Genomic DNA, 18,217 nt, shown 5'->3' with positions numbered 1-18,217 from the left:
GTCCCACCCTGCTCAGCCCTTCAGCATGGCACCTGCCCGTACTGCTGTCCCCAGCAAGGGTCACCCTGCTCTGGCAGAGGGACAGGTTGTCCCCACCATTAGGGGACGGCTTAAGGACTCTGCCGGGCGGGAGGGATGTCTCCAGGGCCTGCAATGTAAAGCTTTGACCCTCTTTGAATTTTTCTGATGTTTAGGGGTTTCTGCCTAGGTGTTTGGGTCCTGTAATGTTTAAAGGGATTTGTGAAGAGTTCATGAGCAAATTAAAATGGGAATAACTCTGCTGGGGCTGGGAACAGCACTGACGCAAGGCCACAGCTTCTGTACAAGCCCTGCAAAGCCTGACATTAAACAGAGGCTTAGCGCAGCCCTCAGGCAGTTCAAACGTCTCAGGAATGACTGAGTCTAGGATAAAACCTGCACAAAGGTTTCCTTGGAGCTCCCAGGAATCACGGGGAGTCCCGTGGGAGCCGGGCAGTTAGGAAATTCACTGCGCATTGGCCAGTGAGCACCAGCAAAGGTGCTGGCTCTGCCAGGGCTTGCTGCGCTGGACGTCGACCAGTGGGTCTGTATCCTGCGTGTTTCGCTTCAGCTTGAAAACCATCACTAAGAGCTAAAATTCCCACCACTCCAAAGAGGTTTTGATTTCATAATTATTCTGGGTAGCTCAAAACTTACCAAAGTTAAAACCATATCATGCCAAATACACTTCTGCTTCTCCCCCAGCTTAAGATGGGCGTTGGTGACCAGCCCCCCCCAGAACCAGCAGAATTCATCATCTCCTCTGCAGTGTGGCTTCCCAGCATTTGTGCACAGACAGCATTAATCTCTAACACTAATCATTTGGGGAAATATGGTTTTCAGAGGCACTTATTCTTTGGCCTGAGGCTACAGGACATCAGCCAGGCCACTTTTCCAAAGCTAGACTCATGTTGCTGTCTCTGCAGCTGGTTGAGAAGGTAACTGCCGACGGGAACATCCAGCCCACATGGCAGAGAAGGCCCCAGTGCTTTGTCTTTTGACTCTTCCCACATATGTGTGACTCAGTTTTGGGCACTATCTTCTTTTTCCTGCATTGAAATACCAGTTTCTTCCGCAAGTACTGTCCTGGCTTGGATATCACCATTCAACTACATGAACTGGGATTAAAAAAAGTGCCTGCCAGCTACCATGAGTTTTAGAGCTCCATAATCTGGGCACACAAAGCTGCTCATGGTCCACGCTCTGGGGATCAGAAATGGAAAGATCCACTTCTGAACTCAGCCCTGGTCAACAGTGTCTTGGGGTGGGAGCTCGGGGTAGAAAAAGCATCTGTGGGAAGAAGGGCAGCTGGTAACACAGTGGTCATGAGAAACCTTTGCCCATGAGGAGCAGAGAGGGCTGGCAGGTGCCCAGCACCGCTGTCCGTACGCTCTCACCTGCACACTCAAAGTGCACCTTTGCCATCAGCGCCCTGAGGGGTCCTTTGGGAGACAGCCGGCAGGATCCTCCAACGGGCGGCTGGTTTGGGAGCAGATCGATGGAGGCAAATCCTTCCTCCCCTGTTGTGAGGTCTGTGATGTGAAGGGTAAAAGTATATCCCTCCCCATCCTTCAGTGCCCCTTGCCTCAAGACCAGGTTCATTCCTGTGTCGCCAGTGGAGGTAGTTTTTTTGTCCAGGATGAGAGACTTGTTTTTAAAGCTGTGTGCTGCCCATCTCTGTAGAGATGAAGAGGGGAGAGACAGGAGAGGTTTTGTTTAAATTCGAAGTTATGTCCTTAAAATGTTTTCAGATTGAGTCTCTTATAAAAAGTAACAGATTTCTAGTGGGAGCGTCTGCCAAATTTGCAGTTGATAATTCAGCTTTTAGTCTTGTGTGCTACAGCAACAAGAACTGGAACCTTTCCAAAATGTCTGGCGGGAATATTTCCACTGTGAGATCTACTTTAGTCTCTGGGATTACATCACCCTCCGACAGAATATTTCATAATACAGAATACAAAACACAGGAAATAAATTAAGTACTGGTGGAGTCTCCACGGGATACCATGTTTTATATGCTTCAAGCTGAACGTGTCCTGGATGGTTACTGTTAATAGCACAAATGTACAATTGTGATAACAAGAGGAACAGCGAGACAGGCAGCCAGAAAATGCCATGCAAGTACATGCTGGGCTTGCTGGGAGCAATACAGACTAGCTTTCGCAACAGGACTTCTGAGACCTGCTTCATTCAACAGGTTGCGGAGGTGCTGCGTAGTGGAATCTGTAATTAGGGGAGGGCATGAGGGGCTTGGGGGATCCGAAGAGACTGAACAACCTCTGCTTGAGTCACCAGAACAATGTGCAAAATGCCAATCAGCAGGAAGAAGAAAAAAACACTTTACAGACCTCTTCCAGGAAAAAAGTGGCTTTTGGGTGAAAAGAGCTGGTCACTCATGGGCTTGGCTTGAAAATGCCCCAGCAAGGACTCGCCCTTGGGTAGGTCGAGACACTGATGGAGGACTGACAGGCCCTGTGTCCCACAGCCTGCAGGCACAACCCAGGGCAAAGGAAAGCTCTGGACATCTCACAGGGGGTCCAGTGGTTACAGGACACGGGGAACCTGCTTCCCAGGCTCTCCTAGCCTCCTCCATGCTGCTGAGACACGGCATGCGGGAGCCCCATGCCACTCCAGGCAAGCTCCGTGCAAAGCCTGTTTTAAACTTCTGACTCTGTAAGCCAGTCCTGCAGCCAGTTCCAGGGGATGTGATGAAGAGACCAGTATCAGGCAGCCTTCTTCATCCCCTCAGCCAGACCCAGCCTGCCACTGCATTTATGGTCAGAGATTGTTTCCCCTCCTTGTCCCTATGGTAGTTTAGGTCCAGGAGTTTATTTCTCACACAGCTCTCCCCACCCTGTCCTCTCTGACTCTCCCCTTCTCCCTGAAGTCCACCAGAGGTGAAGCAAAGACCAGCGCTGCTAATGACTTTACCCCAAGTTTGGAGTCGTTGTGACAGTTTTGGCAGGTCCCCTCCAGGTAGACGTAGGAGCTCTTGCTAACTTCATAGACAGACTGAGCCTTGCAGGAAACGCACTCCAGGGACACAATAGGGACTCCCCCCCTCTTGATGAATACCTGGGAAAGCAAAATGCTCCATCAGAAGATCTGAGACAAAAATACAGACACCTAACAGGTAAGAAGACATCCCAGCAGACCTGGTTCTGCAAGGAGGAATCGCTCTGCACCAGCCCCATCTGTGCTAAGGAAACAGCAGAAAGGGATTTCCAAAGGATTTCAGTCAGACTAAAGCTACATCACTTTTCTTACACTGGCCAGGGTGAGTTCTTCTGTCACTGGTTTTCAAGAGCCACCACCCAATGCCAAGCTGGGCCAATCTACGCAATTCTGGACTTTCTTTATTTACACTTTTTAACAACATAAATCACTTTCAAAACGTCCCTCTGGTACCCTGTGCTGAATTCACAGCAAGTCCTGCTTGTGCTGTCGGGTGGGGATGATGCTAACTGAAGCACTTTGCTGTACCAACCACCTCAGGACGGCTGTTAACCCTACAGAAATGGGATCCGTGTTAGAGTCTGGAAAAGAGGAGCAGTCTAACTGGGAGGAGGAAAGCCTCCATTACAGCACAGACCAAACATCTGGTGAGCACCTGCCCCGGGAAGCAACTGCAGCTCTCCGTTGTTTTCCGTGGGCCAAACTCTTGGCTCTGCCTCTGCAGCTGTGGAGCACCCGACCCGGCGGGGTCACAGCAGATCCGCCGTGGACGCAGGAGCGGGTCCCTGTCCTCGACTTGGAAGATTGCTAAATGGGAAGCGTTTACAGTCCAGAGTAACAGAGGGCTCCGGGCGAGCCAGGGAGCCTGGGTTTACTGAGGACGTGCTGTCCTGTGTGAAGCCAGGGCATGGTCCCGCTGTCTCCCCCATCCCCGCTCTGGCCTACAGAGCTTGGACTAGAACTGCATGCCACGTTTCAGGGACCTGACTCTTGGGTGCAGTGCCTGTGCAGAACCAGCACCATTTCTGACACTACCTATGTCCCCGAGAGACGGGAATGATAAAAATAGCCAGAAAACACAGCTCCTACTGTGCATCAAATACATTTCGCTCTGCAGCCTGGAAGAACCACCGTTCCCAGGGAGCGGCACATTATTCTGGACTTTTAGCTCACATCTCAAGACGTCTACCACACCTCCCCGGCGAAGCACTCGGAGAGAGGAGAGCTTTAGAAGCACCAGTGGCTCAGACACAACAGCTATTGAGCTCTGACCCCTGTACTTTGTCTAAATTCCTTTAATCCCCTAGGAAATGGGGTTGTCCAGCATTCGACAGAGCCCTCTGCCCTGGCATAATGAATATTCTGAATTCAAAGAAAGACAGTAATGAAGACATTGTTTAATATGGCAGACTTTTAAAAGAGGATAAATATTCCACAGCACTAAGCCGGAGCACACTGAAGCTTCATTCATTCCTACAGTATTTGCAAATTTCCTGCGACACTGGAATCATTGTTTTGCACACATGCATGGAAACCAGATAGTACGGAATGTCCTTGAAAGACTATCAATTTAATTTTTTTCTTTTTAACCTCCAGCTTTGGTTTAAAACCCAGGCAGTAAGAGTTTCCACTTTCAGACTAACTATATCTCTAATTGCCAAACGCACCACGATGAATGTTTCTGACATAAACCATAACTGCTGTCAGACTGCAGATGCATTCAGCGCTAGGCTTAATTTGACATAAACAACATGCACTTAAAAAAATCCTCCCTTAAAAAAATTCAGAAACAGAGAAGAGAGGACCTGTTGACAGAAAAATTAAATACCAGCTCTTAGGAAGCTCTCTCTGGACAAAAGTCAGGGAAGAGCCTGGTGCTGTGACATGTGAAGAGCCCGGGACTGCACACAGTGGTGGAAGAGCTACCGACCACGGGCTCCTTTGCTGTCCTCCTACGGCAGATCTGCGGTCGCAGACTCTCAGTTCCAGGAACGGTGGCCATTACCGTCCAGGGCTGGGTCGCTAACGCAGTCTCTGCACAGAGAGGCACTAACGCAAGGTCTAAAGGAAGGAAGAAGCTAAAAGGACTTGGCAGGACAAGCAGAAAGTGCTGCCCAAGGCAGCGTAAGATGAATATATCATGGAAATACCAGTGTCTGTTCCTGCCAATGACCTGGATGACATCAGTTATGGAGCCCCAGTGATGCCCTAAAATCTGCTTCCCCTGCTTTCCCTTGCTGGCTGGTGCAGGTACGTAGTGGTACTTCCACACCCCAGCTGAACCAGCACCGGCTCTCGGATCGGGCCAGGGGACGCAGCCTGGGGAGTCTCCTGTGGCTGGGCACGGTCCTGAGCCAGCAGCGCTCTCCTCTAGAAACTGCCTTAGAAAAAGGGCCGGGGACTTCCAGCTTGGCTGTGTCCAGCAACAGGCACACAAGGACAGAAAGTGACAGTTGTCTGTGGTACGTACCGTTTGATTTGTTGCCTCGGGACTCATACCCTCCTTCCTGACGGTGAGGTCGAACGTATACTCCACATCTGCTTCTAATACAGCTTTGGAAATTGTGACAATTCCTTCCTTGGCACTGAAATTCAGAGAGCACCCTGCAGCCGAGCTCTGCTTGCAAGGAGAAAAGAACTTTCAAACCCTTCTTGGTACGGGTGCACATCAGGTTAGTCCACAGCCAAAACATTCAGGTCCACACAAAGTCACTGTTAACAGATCTTACTTTGCAATGCCACCGCTGGGATGGGAGAAACGAGGTGTGTGGACAATAAAGCACATTATCCTACTCTTCAGGTTAGTAAGCAGTACTTGGAATACTCCTGTGTTTCATCTGAGCTTCACGTTCTTATTTTATAGCAATTAATTCTTCATTAAATAGCTCATAAACATTGCCAAACAACACAAAAAGTTCACATTAACTCAAAAGTCTAATCCACACACATGCCGCATCTTTCTGTTTTGAGGTAAAGATAGAAAACAATGACTTCTTACAAGCCAAAGAATCCCACATTCAATCAAAAAATGCTCCTGAGGTGGATCTCCCCTAGGAGTTTGAAGGGCAGTTCTCCCTTGCCCTTCTGTCACTGTAGGGTCAGACCTACAGCGTCTGTAGGGTCAGTGTGTGAGCACAGTGACCTGCTAGTGACCACAATGACCATGACTTGTGGTCACTTGACTCCTCCAAAGTCCAACTTTGGCCCCTGCTGAAATTGGAGACATTTAACTGGTAACGGGAGAGGGACCAGAGCCCTCAGCCCCCCGACTGCAATCAGCAGCTCTGTAGTGCCTTCAGGTTATGGGAGCAGCTACGCTGAAACTGTGAACCAGAGGCCAAGTACAAAGGAAGCAGCAATGCGAATGCCTCAGCTTCCCGTGCCAACGCTTCTGCCCTGCCCAGGGACACTGCAGCAGGGACAGTGCACAACTCTCCACAGCAATTCTTCTACCATCATCCTGAGCTGGGAAGTGGGAAACCTTTGCAACCCTCCTTCCGGAGCAGCTTTGTTAAAGATGCTGCTCACAAAAGCTCCCCTCAACACCATTTCAACCCAGACACATGTTTGTAGTGGAGCTGACGTGCAGCTGGAGCTCCCAAATGATCACCCTCTCTGCCTCTGCAAAACTGCTCTTACCTTGGAGGAGAATGTACAAGACCAATCGTATAACAATGGAGTCTGTTCACCATCATCCAAGTTCGGGTCATAGGATTTCTCCCCATCCAAGATTAAGTCCTGAGTGTTGGACCATACCCGGTATGACCCCCCATCAATGATTGGGACCAGCTTACTTGGTATCACAGTTACATTGGCAAAGATGCTTTTGGACAGCGGGGTATCTCCAAAGGAGACAACAAAGATGAAGCAATAGTTCCCAACTTCCAGGGCAAGCTTCGGTATAACTAACTGGGGCCTGTTCACATCAACGTTCGGCAGACGGATCCTGCTGGAGTCATCCAAGTTCATGCAGCTGGGTGCTCGGTAGATCTCCCATAGGTGCTCTGTCTGGTACTTGATGCATCCTCGGAGGTCAATCTGTGCCTCTAGGTAGTTCCTCTGGGACCGCTTCATGACTACTTGAGGGGGCAAGGCTAACTCCACCTCTGGCTCCTCACACTCCAGGACTTTGACAGTGACAGTGAGGTGGGCTATGAAGAAGCTGATGAGATTGGTGGCATTCACTTCCACCAGGTAATCCCCAGGGCTCAGGTAAGAATAGTTGGCCACTGCAACCCTGGTCATTTGAGTGGAAGAGCCATCCCCAAAGGTCCACAGGAACTCAACGCTCCTGCTGCTGGGCACCACTGCTGCTTCAAACAGTGCTGTCCTGTTGACAAAGGCATTGGAGGCAGTGAGGGAGACTTGGACTATCGGGTCTTGGACCTGGATGGTTCTGGTGATATTGATACCTCCCAAGTCATTGAAGGCATTGAGATGAATCTCGAGCAGCCCTGCAGCTTCTGGAGTGTAGGAAACACTCTCTCCTGCCACAGTGACCACGGATCGACCTTGCTCTTTCCATAGGGAGAACTGCCAGGAGAATGACACGCGGGAGCCACTTCCCACCTGGGCACTGAAGCTCTTCTCCGTGCCCGTGGGTATGCCTTCCTCACAGCAGTTCAGGAGCCTGACATCGCGGATGGCCTCCAGGACAGAGATGAGCACCTGGGCATGTGCGATGCTGATTTGGTTCTGCACTGTCACGGTCACCAAATAATCACCACTCTTGGTGAACTCATGAGTGTACTTGGACCCGTTGAGCACCACAGAGTAGTCTCCACTTATGCTCACCAAGTAACTCACAGAGGTACCCGACAACATCCTGATCACAAAGGTGACCTGTTCCCCTGGCTCCACCACTTTCTTGCTGGCAAGAACTTCCAGTCCTTGAATCCTGTCCAGCACTGAGATATTCCTGCTGGCCAGAGCCCAGCTGATGTCATTCGACGCATTCAGATAGACTGTATAAAACCCTGCCGTGGAGAATGTGACTGGCACGGACTGGCCAGTCAACGTGCCATTTGGCACCTCCCAAAGCCATGTCACTTCAGTCCCTTTCTGCAGCTCCCCCTCAAAGACCACCGTGGAGCCTGAGGAGACATACCTACAGTCCAGTTCTGCAGTCCCTATACTCAGCCCCTCTATGACCTCCTCTACCCAGATACAAATTGTTGCATTGGTTGAATCCAGCTTGTTTTCTGCTCCAATGACGACCTCTATCACTCCAGGGCTTTGGAAGGAGTGTATAATAAAGGGTTCAGAGGTAACAAGAGAGAAGCCATCCTCTAGGTACCAACCATACGTGATGCCAGTGCCACTGGTTATGGTGGTACTTATGTTAACAGAGGCATTAATAGCAACTGGGTTGGGGAAGGCATAAGGCTTTAAAAGACCAATGCTTTCAATGAACTCCACTGTCCTGTTAGCAGTTGCGCATCCCAGCATATTAGTGGCTTTCAGATAGACAGTGTAGTTTCCAGCTTCTAGGATGCTCAAGGAGAAGGTTTTCCCAGTGAAGGTCTGCACAGCATTGCCATCCCTTTGGGCTACCCAGCTGTAAGAGATGTTTGTTCCCTCTCTCACCACTGCCTGCAAATGGAGTGTTTTGTTAGTTGGGAAATAGAGGTCCTCCACCAGGTCACTGCTAGCCACCTGCAGGCCTTCAATCTGCTCCAGGACATAGACGTAGATGCTGTCCTGCAACGAGCTGATCTTGTTCTCTGCTGTCACAATGACATTGAATGTGCCCACGGACCGGAAAGTGTAGGAAATTGTGGAGGAGCCTTGGATAGGAGTGCACCGGTCACAGAGGATCCACGAGTAGCGGATGGCAGTGCCAGCTACAAGGGTGGCTACAAAACTCACTGAACCATTTAATGGCACCACTGTCCTGCTGGCATTGATGGTCAGCCCGTGGAGCCGACGTTTCACTGTGACGTCGATGGTGGTCTCGTTAAAGCTCACATCATTCTGGCCCATCACACTAATAGTGTAATGGCCCGTGTTGTTGTAGGAGTGGGTAGCGATTTGGCCAGGCTGGGTAGTGCCATCTCCAAAGTCCCAACAGTAACTGACTTTGGTTCCATTCATGCTGGCAGAGAACAGGTAGATCTGGTTCAGCTCCAAAACACTTGTCCCGTTATATTCAATCTTTGCTACCCCAACTGGTTCCTGGACTTCCACAAACGCTGTGTCATTGTTGAAAGAGACATTGTTGGAGACGGTCACCGTGACCAGGAAGACCCCTGTGTTCTTGTAGGTGTAGGTCACTTCAGTCCCACTCGATCTAGTGGACTCATTGTTCCCAAAATCCCAGCGGTAGCGGTACTGGTAGAGAGGTACGGCACTGACCTGGAAGCTGCTCTCTTCACCAAGCCTCACAAACTGCTTGGAAGGGAGAAGGGTGACATTGACTATCTCTGGCTCCACACAGACGCTGGTGAAATAGTGAGCCTTGTTAAACCTGCTTGAGAGAGTCAGGGAGAGGGGGAATGTCCCACTTTGGGTGAAGTTGTGCATCACCACAGGGTCCCCACTGATTGTGACATTGGATGAGCCATCTCCAAAAGTCCAGTCAAAGATGTATTCATCAGGATTCCCCGTCACATACGCAGTGAGCTGCACATCTGGGTGCTCAAGGATGCAAGAAGTAGGCTCTATTTTGAGCACTTCCAGGACAAATATCCGAACAGGTACAGTTTGGGAGACAGAGTTCACAGGATTCACAGCCGTCACGTTCACAGTGCAGTTGACATCCTTTATGTACACGTGTTCTACCACTGGCACCTGACTCCTCAGCACCGTCCCGTCCCCCATATCGAATATCCAGGTGATACTGTCCCCCGTCTGCACTGAAGCGTTAAGGGTCACAGATGCCCCCAGCTCTGCTGCCTCATCTGCAGAAACATGGAGCCCAGTTATCTCTTCAAACACTTGGTAGCACTCAACTGTCTCCACACTGCTTATGGTATTGTTTGCTGTCACGGTGATGTTGTATATCCCTCTTCTGGAGTAGCTGTACGTCACTGTAGACTGGCTCTCTGTGAACACTGAGGACCCATCCCCGAAGTCCCAGGTGTACACAACGCCGTAAGAAGACGGCAACGGATTGGCTCTGAAGGTGACCGGACGGCTCACAACTAAAACATCCTCCTCTACTTCCATCTTCACATCAATCAGATAACTGTGGATGTGAACTGGGGTCAAGTGGGTGAGGTTCTCAAACTGGTTTGACACGAGAACCACCAGGGCATATTCGCCTGCACAGGAAGAGAGCAGAAAAAGACCAGTTGTGAGGACACGCTGGTGCAACAGCCTCCTCAGTCCTGCGGCAGTGCGGGGAGCACGACAGCAGACTGCAGGGAGATACTCTGCTCCTGCACTGCGCTCACCCTGCGCTTCCCTCCTCCGGTCCAGGACAAGCAGGAATTACAACCAGGCCACGCATGTGAGGACCAAACACCAAGTAAGAAGCCAGTCCAACAGATACAGAGAAAATATTTTCTTTCTGTTTGCTCACAAAACAGACCCCCTTCCTGCTGCCGGCAGTAGTGCTCCCTAGCCCACCTCCCATTGGCACGGAGCTCGCCTGCCACTCATCTATCTGCTGAGACTGCCCAAAAAGGGGACTGTGTGCCGTGGACCTGCTTCTTACAGTGTGGACAAACTTCTCCTACAGTTATAGAGGATGAAAATTGCTGGAGACTTCCAGTCACTCTGGCTGTTTGCTCAGGAACGAGGTAATGACTTTCAAGCCATAGTTTTATTGGAAGGTGCCTTGTAACCCCCTCACAACAAAAATATCTGAGCCCCTTCTTCCCCAAAGAACCGTCCTGAGCGTACCTGGGTCTTGATAGACGTGTGAAACGTTGTGCTCGATTACAACCTCATGGACACTGGGATCAGGAACAAGGAAAGACTTGTTGTAGGGAGGTCTGAACAGGTATGTCTCCTGGACACCATCTCCAAAATCCCACCTGGAGAAACATGCAAACCATGTTACACGGCACAACAGGAGAATCATGGAAATCCCAGAGGAACCCTGGCCTGGTCTAGGGCTGTCTTTCAGGCTCAGGGCTGAGGTTTTCAGAAAAGCCATAGGAAACATAATGCCAAGTATCAAAGCAGTAGCTGTGCCCAATGCGGCAGAATTGTTGCTGTGAGAAGAGTACGGCACTGATAAGAAGAGGAGGAACCCAATATTAAAGCAACGTTGCGATCCTTTAAAAGAAAAGTATTTCAGCCTGCAAGTGTGACTGAACCACACTTGCAGGGATTTCAATTTAACTAGACAGCAGCTGAGAAATGGGCCATTTGACATCAGCTGGCCCTGGGAAGAGAAATAGTGCAGGCAAGACTGGTAAGCTATGCACAGTAAGATCCTAAGTTCAGGCAACTTGCAAAGGACTCACAGGAACATAGCATCCACAGCTGAATCAACCTGAACTCTTGCTGTAAGCTCCACGGTACTGTTCTGAGGGAGGACCGGCAGGACACCCAACACAGTCAGGTTCTTCATCTTATTCATCATCTCCACCGTGACATTGTAATTGACCGTAAAGTTACTGACGTGGTTGGAGGCGGTGAGCTGGGAAGGACAGTGGGACAAAGAATGCGTTTGGGATCACCTTGCCGTGCTGCCCTCTCCCGAGAGTGGGGCTTCACTGTGCTGAAGAGGCCCCCCCAGGCAGGCGAGCAGGTCGGGTCAGGTCAGGTCAGAGTAGCCTGTGGGACAGGGAGGCAGGGGCAACAGCCTGAGTGGGCACTGGAAAGAAGCATAGACGGGAAGGCCACCTACCTGGCAAAGCCACCTCTTGCTGGAACCACCACATCTCCACCACTAAAGTCAGTCCAAGGAAGGACTGGTTCTACAGCAGGAGGACAAGGAGAATAGCTTCTCACCCTGAGACTCCTCTGGCTCCGAACTTGCCAGTTACCCTTTTGCCTGCTCCGAGGTGTCCCGCACACCGTCTCCCGCTGCTGAGCCCAGGCACTTGCTGCCACCAAGGGGACAACAGCCACCCAGTTTCCTTAGGACAGTGGCAGATGAGTGGCTCCAAGCACAGAGAGTGGGGATGGGAGAGACTCGTAAAACCAAGCACGCCAAGTGCAGCTCCAGCATCCTGGGTGTAGCAGGCACAGAGAGGGAGAGCGAAGTTGGGCAGAGGAGGAAAAGGGAGAATGGATGGGCAAGAGACTGAAGAGACATGACAGAAGTAGAGTGGGATCCTCAAGATTATCTAGGCATGTAACACTGACGTGGCACCTAATGATGAAGCATGTTGTCACCTCCTCACCTGCAGGAGAGCTGAGCTGCTGACAGAAGGGATCCTTCAAACCTGGTTGAATAGAGACCTCCCACCCCAACAGATAAAAGAAGTTTGTTTCTAGGCTTCTGTGGATCTCTTACACTGAATCCAGTCGACCCCAGACTAATGCCACCTTGTCAACTCTGTAAGTAAAAGCAATCCAGGCTTGTCAGCACAGTGCTTCACCCAGCAAATTAGTGCTACTGAGCGTAGTGCTGCACCAAGCAAATTAGTGCTAGCGTGCCCTCGGAGCTAGGGCTGGTGTCTCCTCAGGAAGCCAGCAGTTACCCTGCAAACGGATCAAGCAGCTTGGAGCCAGACCAGGACTCTGCATGGCAGTACAAGGCATGATACAGAAAGATGTTCTGCCCAGAGATAAACTCCTGTTCCACAACAGACGCCTCCCTCTGCCCAGACACTCTGCTTTATCCTTCTCCTGGGGTCATGACAAAACCCAGTGTTCCAGTCTGCACCAGTAGAAAGAGAACAGGACAGAGACCAGAAGAGCTTGTGGCAGAAGCTCTGCCCTGCCTATGAAAGTCTTACGATTGCATCCTGCCTCTGCCTGGTTCTGAACCCACATCTCCTGCCTGCCAAAGCAGTGGCCGGCACCCTGCAGTGAGGCTCCCTGCCTCATTCCTGCTGGGGAGGAGTAAGGACAGACACTCCATGAACAGAAAGGAGGACATGGAGAAAAGAGGAGAAAGCAAAGACGAGGAAGGCAGTGAAGTCAGCTGTAGTGGAAGAACAGGAAGAAACTTACTATTTGCATTTGCAAGAGCAGCTCAGTGAGAAATAGCAGACAAGCTCGTTAGGAGCACAGCGAAAACCTCCTCGACTCAACTCTGCCTTCTCCTCTCCCTGCTGCTTTTCCGGCTTAGTTTGTGGGATGAGATGGAAACCCAGGATTGAAATGGTATCATGGGAAAGGCCTTGGCTTACCGAAAGCTTGTACACAGCTGGGCTTTGGTAGATAACGTTGAAGACAACATTGTAAAAAGTGAAAGATGGCTTATCATCTACTGTCCACCGGAAAGTCACATCAGACCCAGCTTCCATCACAGGGACGTAGCTCTGAAAGGCACGAGGACATTTTATACTAGTGCAAGAGAAAAGCATGCACAGAACTTCCCAGGAGATCTCCAGCTGAACTGGAGAGGGAGCAGAGCCACTGGGAGGCATCACACAGCTGTAAGACAGCACCCTCAGAGCACGACACAGAGGTGCAAGATCACCTGTGGCTTTGCTGCTGACAGAGAAATGCCAACCCTGACTCCATAAATCAACAGCAGAGCTGGGAGCAGGATCCATACTGCCTGCTCCCACACCCTAGTGCTCTGCTCTTGTGATCAGGTCGCTTTCTTGCTGGCTAAAAAACTTTCTGATATCTTTGTGGAAACAACTCAGCTTTAGCTACACCTGTAAGCCGAGTCTCTGACCCTCGTCCATTGACGGTGCCTGACCCAAAGGCTAAAACGGTTGACCTGCACTGGACAGGGTAGGCTCCCTCCTCGCTCCTACAGTGCCTCCTGAGCAGACTCTGGTAGCCAGGAAGGGTGAGACCAACAGGCATTGCAGGCACAGGGTTCTGCCATAAGCAGCCAGAGACTGAACAGAGCATTTCACAGGTACCAATGGGCAGTTATTGAACAGGTTCGTAGGGCTCGGCTGTAGCTCTGGGGACAGGGGATTGGAGAAAAAAAAGACTGCAAACACCAGAATAACTCCAAGACTTTGATGGATGGATGAAACATTTTTATAGCTTCAACCAGCTGATGTAAGGATTTAGTAGAGTAAATCTAAACACCTAAAGGAATAACTACCTTGACAAGTTACAAAGAAGGAAAATACTGGCCTTTCACAGTGCCTCCGGTTTTCTGTGGAACTGGAAAGCCAGTATCCGCCTCGCAGGAGGTGCTGCCTTACCTCTGAGGGAATTAAAGTCAACGTACAGCCGAGCTGCCTTCCTGCCGGAGAGCACCAGCGCTTTCTGCCACATGCCTGTGTCTGCAGCAGCGCTGTCTGCATGGCTGGGAGCCGGCGCTTAGCAGCAAGCAGTGCTACACCTCACCCGTGTGGAGCTGAGCCCCAGCCCTCCTGTGAGCCAAACCCATACCGTTAGCAGTAAAGGCTAAAAACGCTACCAACAAATTAAAATCAGCAGTGATCACTCACCACACGCGTATTTAGCAGGACTCTGCTCTCGGGGTCAGGGGTGGCCCGCAGCCCGCGGATGGGCTCCTCCACTTTCACCGTGATGCTGATGTTCTGGGAGCTGACGGCGTTCTCCGCAACAAGCACGTGGGTGCTCACCCCCTCCCTGAGGCCGCTCAGGCTGACCACAGCAAACCAGGTGTCATTGGTCTCCCTGGCACAGTCTGCCATCGGCGGTGCAACAGCCGCTGGGCAGGACCCCTCGAAGGGGAAGGTGTGGTTGTCTCCCAGCCACCTAGCTGTCGCGTTCACCCCTGAGGAGAGTTTGACGACCAGGGTCGTGTGGTTGGATGGTAGGTAGACCCTGCCGCCCTGAGGAGCGGGATGGATGACACGCAGGCCTGACACCCAGGAAGTCACCCAGAAACTGCAAGACAGATTGGCGCTGAAGACCCCGTTGTCCACGCTGGCTCTGACCGTGTAGCGACCTGGATGCTCCAGCCCCGCGTTGTGGGGGCTGAGCACCGGGACCAGCTGCTCCTCGGCATAGCGAACTCGAAGAGAGCAAACGGTGTTGTTTATCCAGGTGGCACCGATGGAGCCATCAGACAGGCCAAGTGTCCACTCTGAAGAATTCATGCTTAAGATGTTGGTTCTGTAAGGAGATGTGGTACTTGGCTGGCACTGGAGGAGTAAGCCCAAGCCTGCATTGTGCTGGATACTGAAGATGTCCTTGGCCCTGACAAAAATACTTTCTTTTCTGAATGTGACCTGAAGAGAGAGGAGACGTTTTTGGATTAATGCCTCAAATTAAGAGCACTCAGCACCCAACTCCTGCCTGGGCAAGACAGCTGGATTTACTGCCAAGTGGAAACCAACAGAAAAGCTGCAAGATCCAAACACAGCATGGGGAGACATTTCATCACTCTGCTCTCCTTGGCCACTCTGAATCAAATGTGCTAACATGGAAGTCAGCTTTATGCTCTATCTCCACTTCATAAGTGCAATGGGAATAGCCCAGGAAATCTGCACAGCCTTTTGACCAACTCCGCTGTTGCAACAGGTTACTGCAGGGAGTCCACGGCCTAGCGGGGAAGATAGAAAGTGGTGGCATGTGTGACACTGGGCAACTCATTTCATTTGAATGGACTTCAGTATCTCCATCTGCAAATTGGGAACAAATCTTTATTTACCCAAAGCACTCAAGAGAAAACTGCCCCACCTACTCACTGGTTACAGCAGCTAATAAACACTGACCAGATACTGGGAAGAAGGGCCAGCTGGTATTGTAAAGAGAAATTCCTTGATGAGTTCATAGCTGAGCTGGCTTTCATTGTGCTGAAGGGAAACGGGGGTAGGGTTGCTGGCAAGAGAACTGTTGGCACACTCGGTCGCGTTGCAGCAGTTGTTTAGTGACGAGCACAAATCAGTCAAATGACACCACTGGAAACCAGGAGGACATTCAAGTAAAGTCCAGTTCCCGTCATCCTGAGCAGTGTGGAATGGTTCTGTAGCATTTTTTCCCTCCTGGTAGTCTGGAAGAAGTGAAAGAGAAAGCAAAGATCAACATTCTGACAAGAAACACTTCTAGTGCACTTCTTCACTCCAAATTCACCATTTTTCTCCACTCTTAGTAAAAGCTGCAACTGCAAGGCATCCCGGTACTACGTAAGACAAGTGTCCTGTTTTACAGGAGAATTTCACAAAGGCACAAAGATTATTAAAAACAAAGTTAGTCTCTTTTCCAGTAAGAATGCACCAATTTGCAATGTAAAAGAGATCTATGTTCGAGCAAAAGCGAGTCCAAGTAAAAGCAGAGCTGGCTTTGACATTGAAAACACATTAAGCAACTTTTCTTAAGTTAATGTCAAAGTATCAGCTTTTCAGTGTCAAAAAATATCTTTGTAACCAGCCAACCCTATGGCTATAGCAAACATTCTGCTGCAAAAGTAATTGTTGCCAAAACTGTGACTGTTGAGCTGTTGTACAAGGAATAAAAGGCTCATTAGATTATCTCAGCCATCAGGAAGAAATGGGTTCAGGAAAATGTTCTTCCTTGTTAACCTGTGGGGCCAGATGGACCAGAAGACATTCCCATTTGACATGCCATGTCTTCCCAACGTATAGAAGTATAACTCAGAAGATTAATTCACTTCTACACATGTTCCTTACACTCACATTTTCTTCAGGCATTGAGACAGGTTTCTCCCTCTATGAATTTCTCCAGGACAACCACTTCTCCAAGGCAACTGCAGGCTGTCCAACCATGCCCGCAGATTTTGCACTTGAGTCTCCTCAAAAAATAGAACCAAATCTCCGAGCCTTTAAGGCTTCAAAGCTTCTGCTTTGAAGACAGAGGGGCCACAAGAAGGCCACACACACTCAGTTTGACATGGCCCGGATGGTGTCAGCTCTAACAATACCACAAGTGTTGAGAGGAGGTGCCTCACCTTCTCCATCTATCGGTCTATGCACCTGGAACCTCACTTGAACGGGCTGATGCAGTTCCTGTGTCACAAACTCCAGGGCAGTCAAATACCCCTCGTGCCTGAATGCCAGCTCAGGGAACACCATCACCTGCAAAACAAACAAGGCTCTCACCTGCCTGCGTCTCCCCGGGCTCCCTCTGCAGCAGCAGGATGAGCAAACCCTTCTTACCTCCGCAGCTTGCCATGGAGCTGACACCACATCCTCTGTCACATTTTTCACAGCCTCATGGGTGTAAAACACAGGGTCTCCCACAAAGAAGTTTTCGGCATTTAAGAGAACTCCTGTTTACAAAGGAAATATTTGAACAAAGCCCATGAGACTCAGCAAGGCCTGCCGCTATTCCCCCACCCTGCTCATGCTTGGTCACACCGTGCAGCAGAGCTGTAGCAGGGCTTGGACCACTCAGGAATCTGTAACTCCAGCTTTACTGGAGAAGCAGCCGCTGTAATCCTGTAGTTTCCTTCTTCGTCTTACAGGTATTTTGATTTCTTATCCTGCACAAGTAACGTTTGCATTTGCAACTCACAGCAATTTTGACTTCTCGGAACTCTGCAAATACTTCTCCCTTCCAATACCCCATGATTTGCTTCGAATTTTTGAGCACGAGGTGCATTCACCATCCTCCCTGTCCCTCTGGACTTCACGGGGAGCATGGCCGGGGCCACTTGGTTTCCACCAGTGGCAAACACCTCCGGCTCATTCACAGCCAGGTCAGGCTCTGGGGACTGAGCACAACCAGCTGATGCTGTCCCTCCTACCAGGGCCAGTGGGCTCTCTTCCTAGCACTGGCTTTTCCTTCTTACCTAAATCTTCTCCCGTATTTCATGTCCTTTCTGCTTCTCTTTCTTTCTCCCTACACTGCTTTGGGAGATTTGGGAGGCTGCATAAACACAAACCTGCACAGCCCACACCACATAAAAGCTCACCTAATGATCTCCAAGGCCCTAGAGTCTTTGAAGTCACAAGACCCCAACATCTCACAAACTACCAGATGCCACAGAAGGACAGCAAGAGTCACCAAGGCAGCACCATGGCCTCAGATCTGGCAGCAGCAGAGACTGCTCAAATAAGAGAGAGAAGCTATTTCCAAAGCTCTGCCTCAGCGCTCCTCTCTCTGCTTCTGTGGGTGGCAAAGACTGGAATGGGCCAAATTCTCCCCTTTGGGCTGAGGCCAAGCTTCTGAAAGTTTATCAGTCAAGCCTCTGTTGGGAATATTGCGGTTGTTGCCAGTCCCACTCGATCTGGGGTGATGCTCTGGATGACCCCCTCCACGCAGCCCTATTTTTCCT

At 50.4% G+C, this 18,217-nt stretch overlaps 1 protein-coding gene across 3 annotated transcripts in view; it reads right to left on the bottom strand.

Moving 5' to 3' along the window:
• The window catches only part of PKD1 (polycystin 1, transient receptor potential channel interacting), a 101,020-nt gene that overhangs the window by 29,550 nt on the left and 53,253 nt on the right, over nucleotides 1-18,217 (bottom strand). For 2 of the 3 annotated variants that reach the window (XM_075515362.1, XM_075515364.1), the window contains exons 8-18: nucleotides 17,097-17,209; nucleotides 16,889-17,015; nucleotides 15,696-15,973; nucleotides 14,460-15,209; nucleotides 13,227-13,358; nucleotides 11,388-11,563; nucleotides 10,819-10,952; nucleotides 6,613-10,235; nucleotides 5,444-5,593; nucleotides 2,950-3,093; nucleotides 1,416-1,695 (exon numbers count right to left, since the gene is read on the bottom strand). In XM_075515362.1, coding sequence (XP_075371477.1) covers nucleotides 1,416-1,695; nucleotides 2,950-3,093; nucleotides 5,444-5,593; nucleotides 6,613-10,235; nucleotides 10,819-10,952; nucleotides 11,388-11,563; nucleotides 13,227-13,358; nucleotides 14,460-15,209; nucleotides 15,696-15,973; nucleotides 16,889-17,015; nucleotides 17,097-17,209 — 5,907 coding nt within the window. The remainder of the gene's footprint in view (nucleotides 1-1,415; nucleotides 1,696-2,949; nucleotides 3,094-5,443; nucleotides 5,594-6,612; nucleotides 10,236-10,818; nucleotides 10,953-11,387; nucleotides 11,564-13,226; nucleotides 13,359-14,459; nucleotides 15,210-15,695; nucleotides 15,974-16,888; nucleotides 17,016-17,096; nucleotides 17,210-18,217) is intronic. The other variant, XM_075515363.1, reaches the window with a different exon arrangement.

This window comes from Mycteria americana, chromosome 12 (assembly GCF_035582795.1).
Source record: "Mycteria americana isolate JAX WOST 10 ecotype Jacksonville Zoo and Gardens chromosome 12, USCA_MyAme_1.0, whole genome shotgun sequence".
In the NCBI taxonomy this organism is placed as follows: Eukaryota; Metazoa; Chordata; class Aves; order Ciconiiformes; family Ciconiidae; genus Mycteria; species Mycteria americana.
The sequence above is the reverse complement of the archived record's forward strand: the minus strand, read 5'-3'. Positions and strand labels throughout refer to the sequence as shown.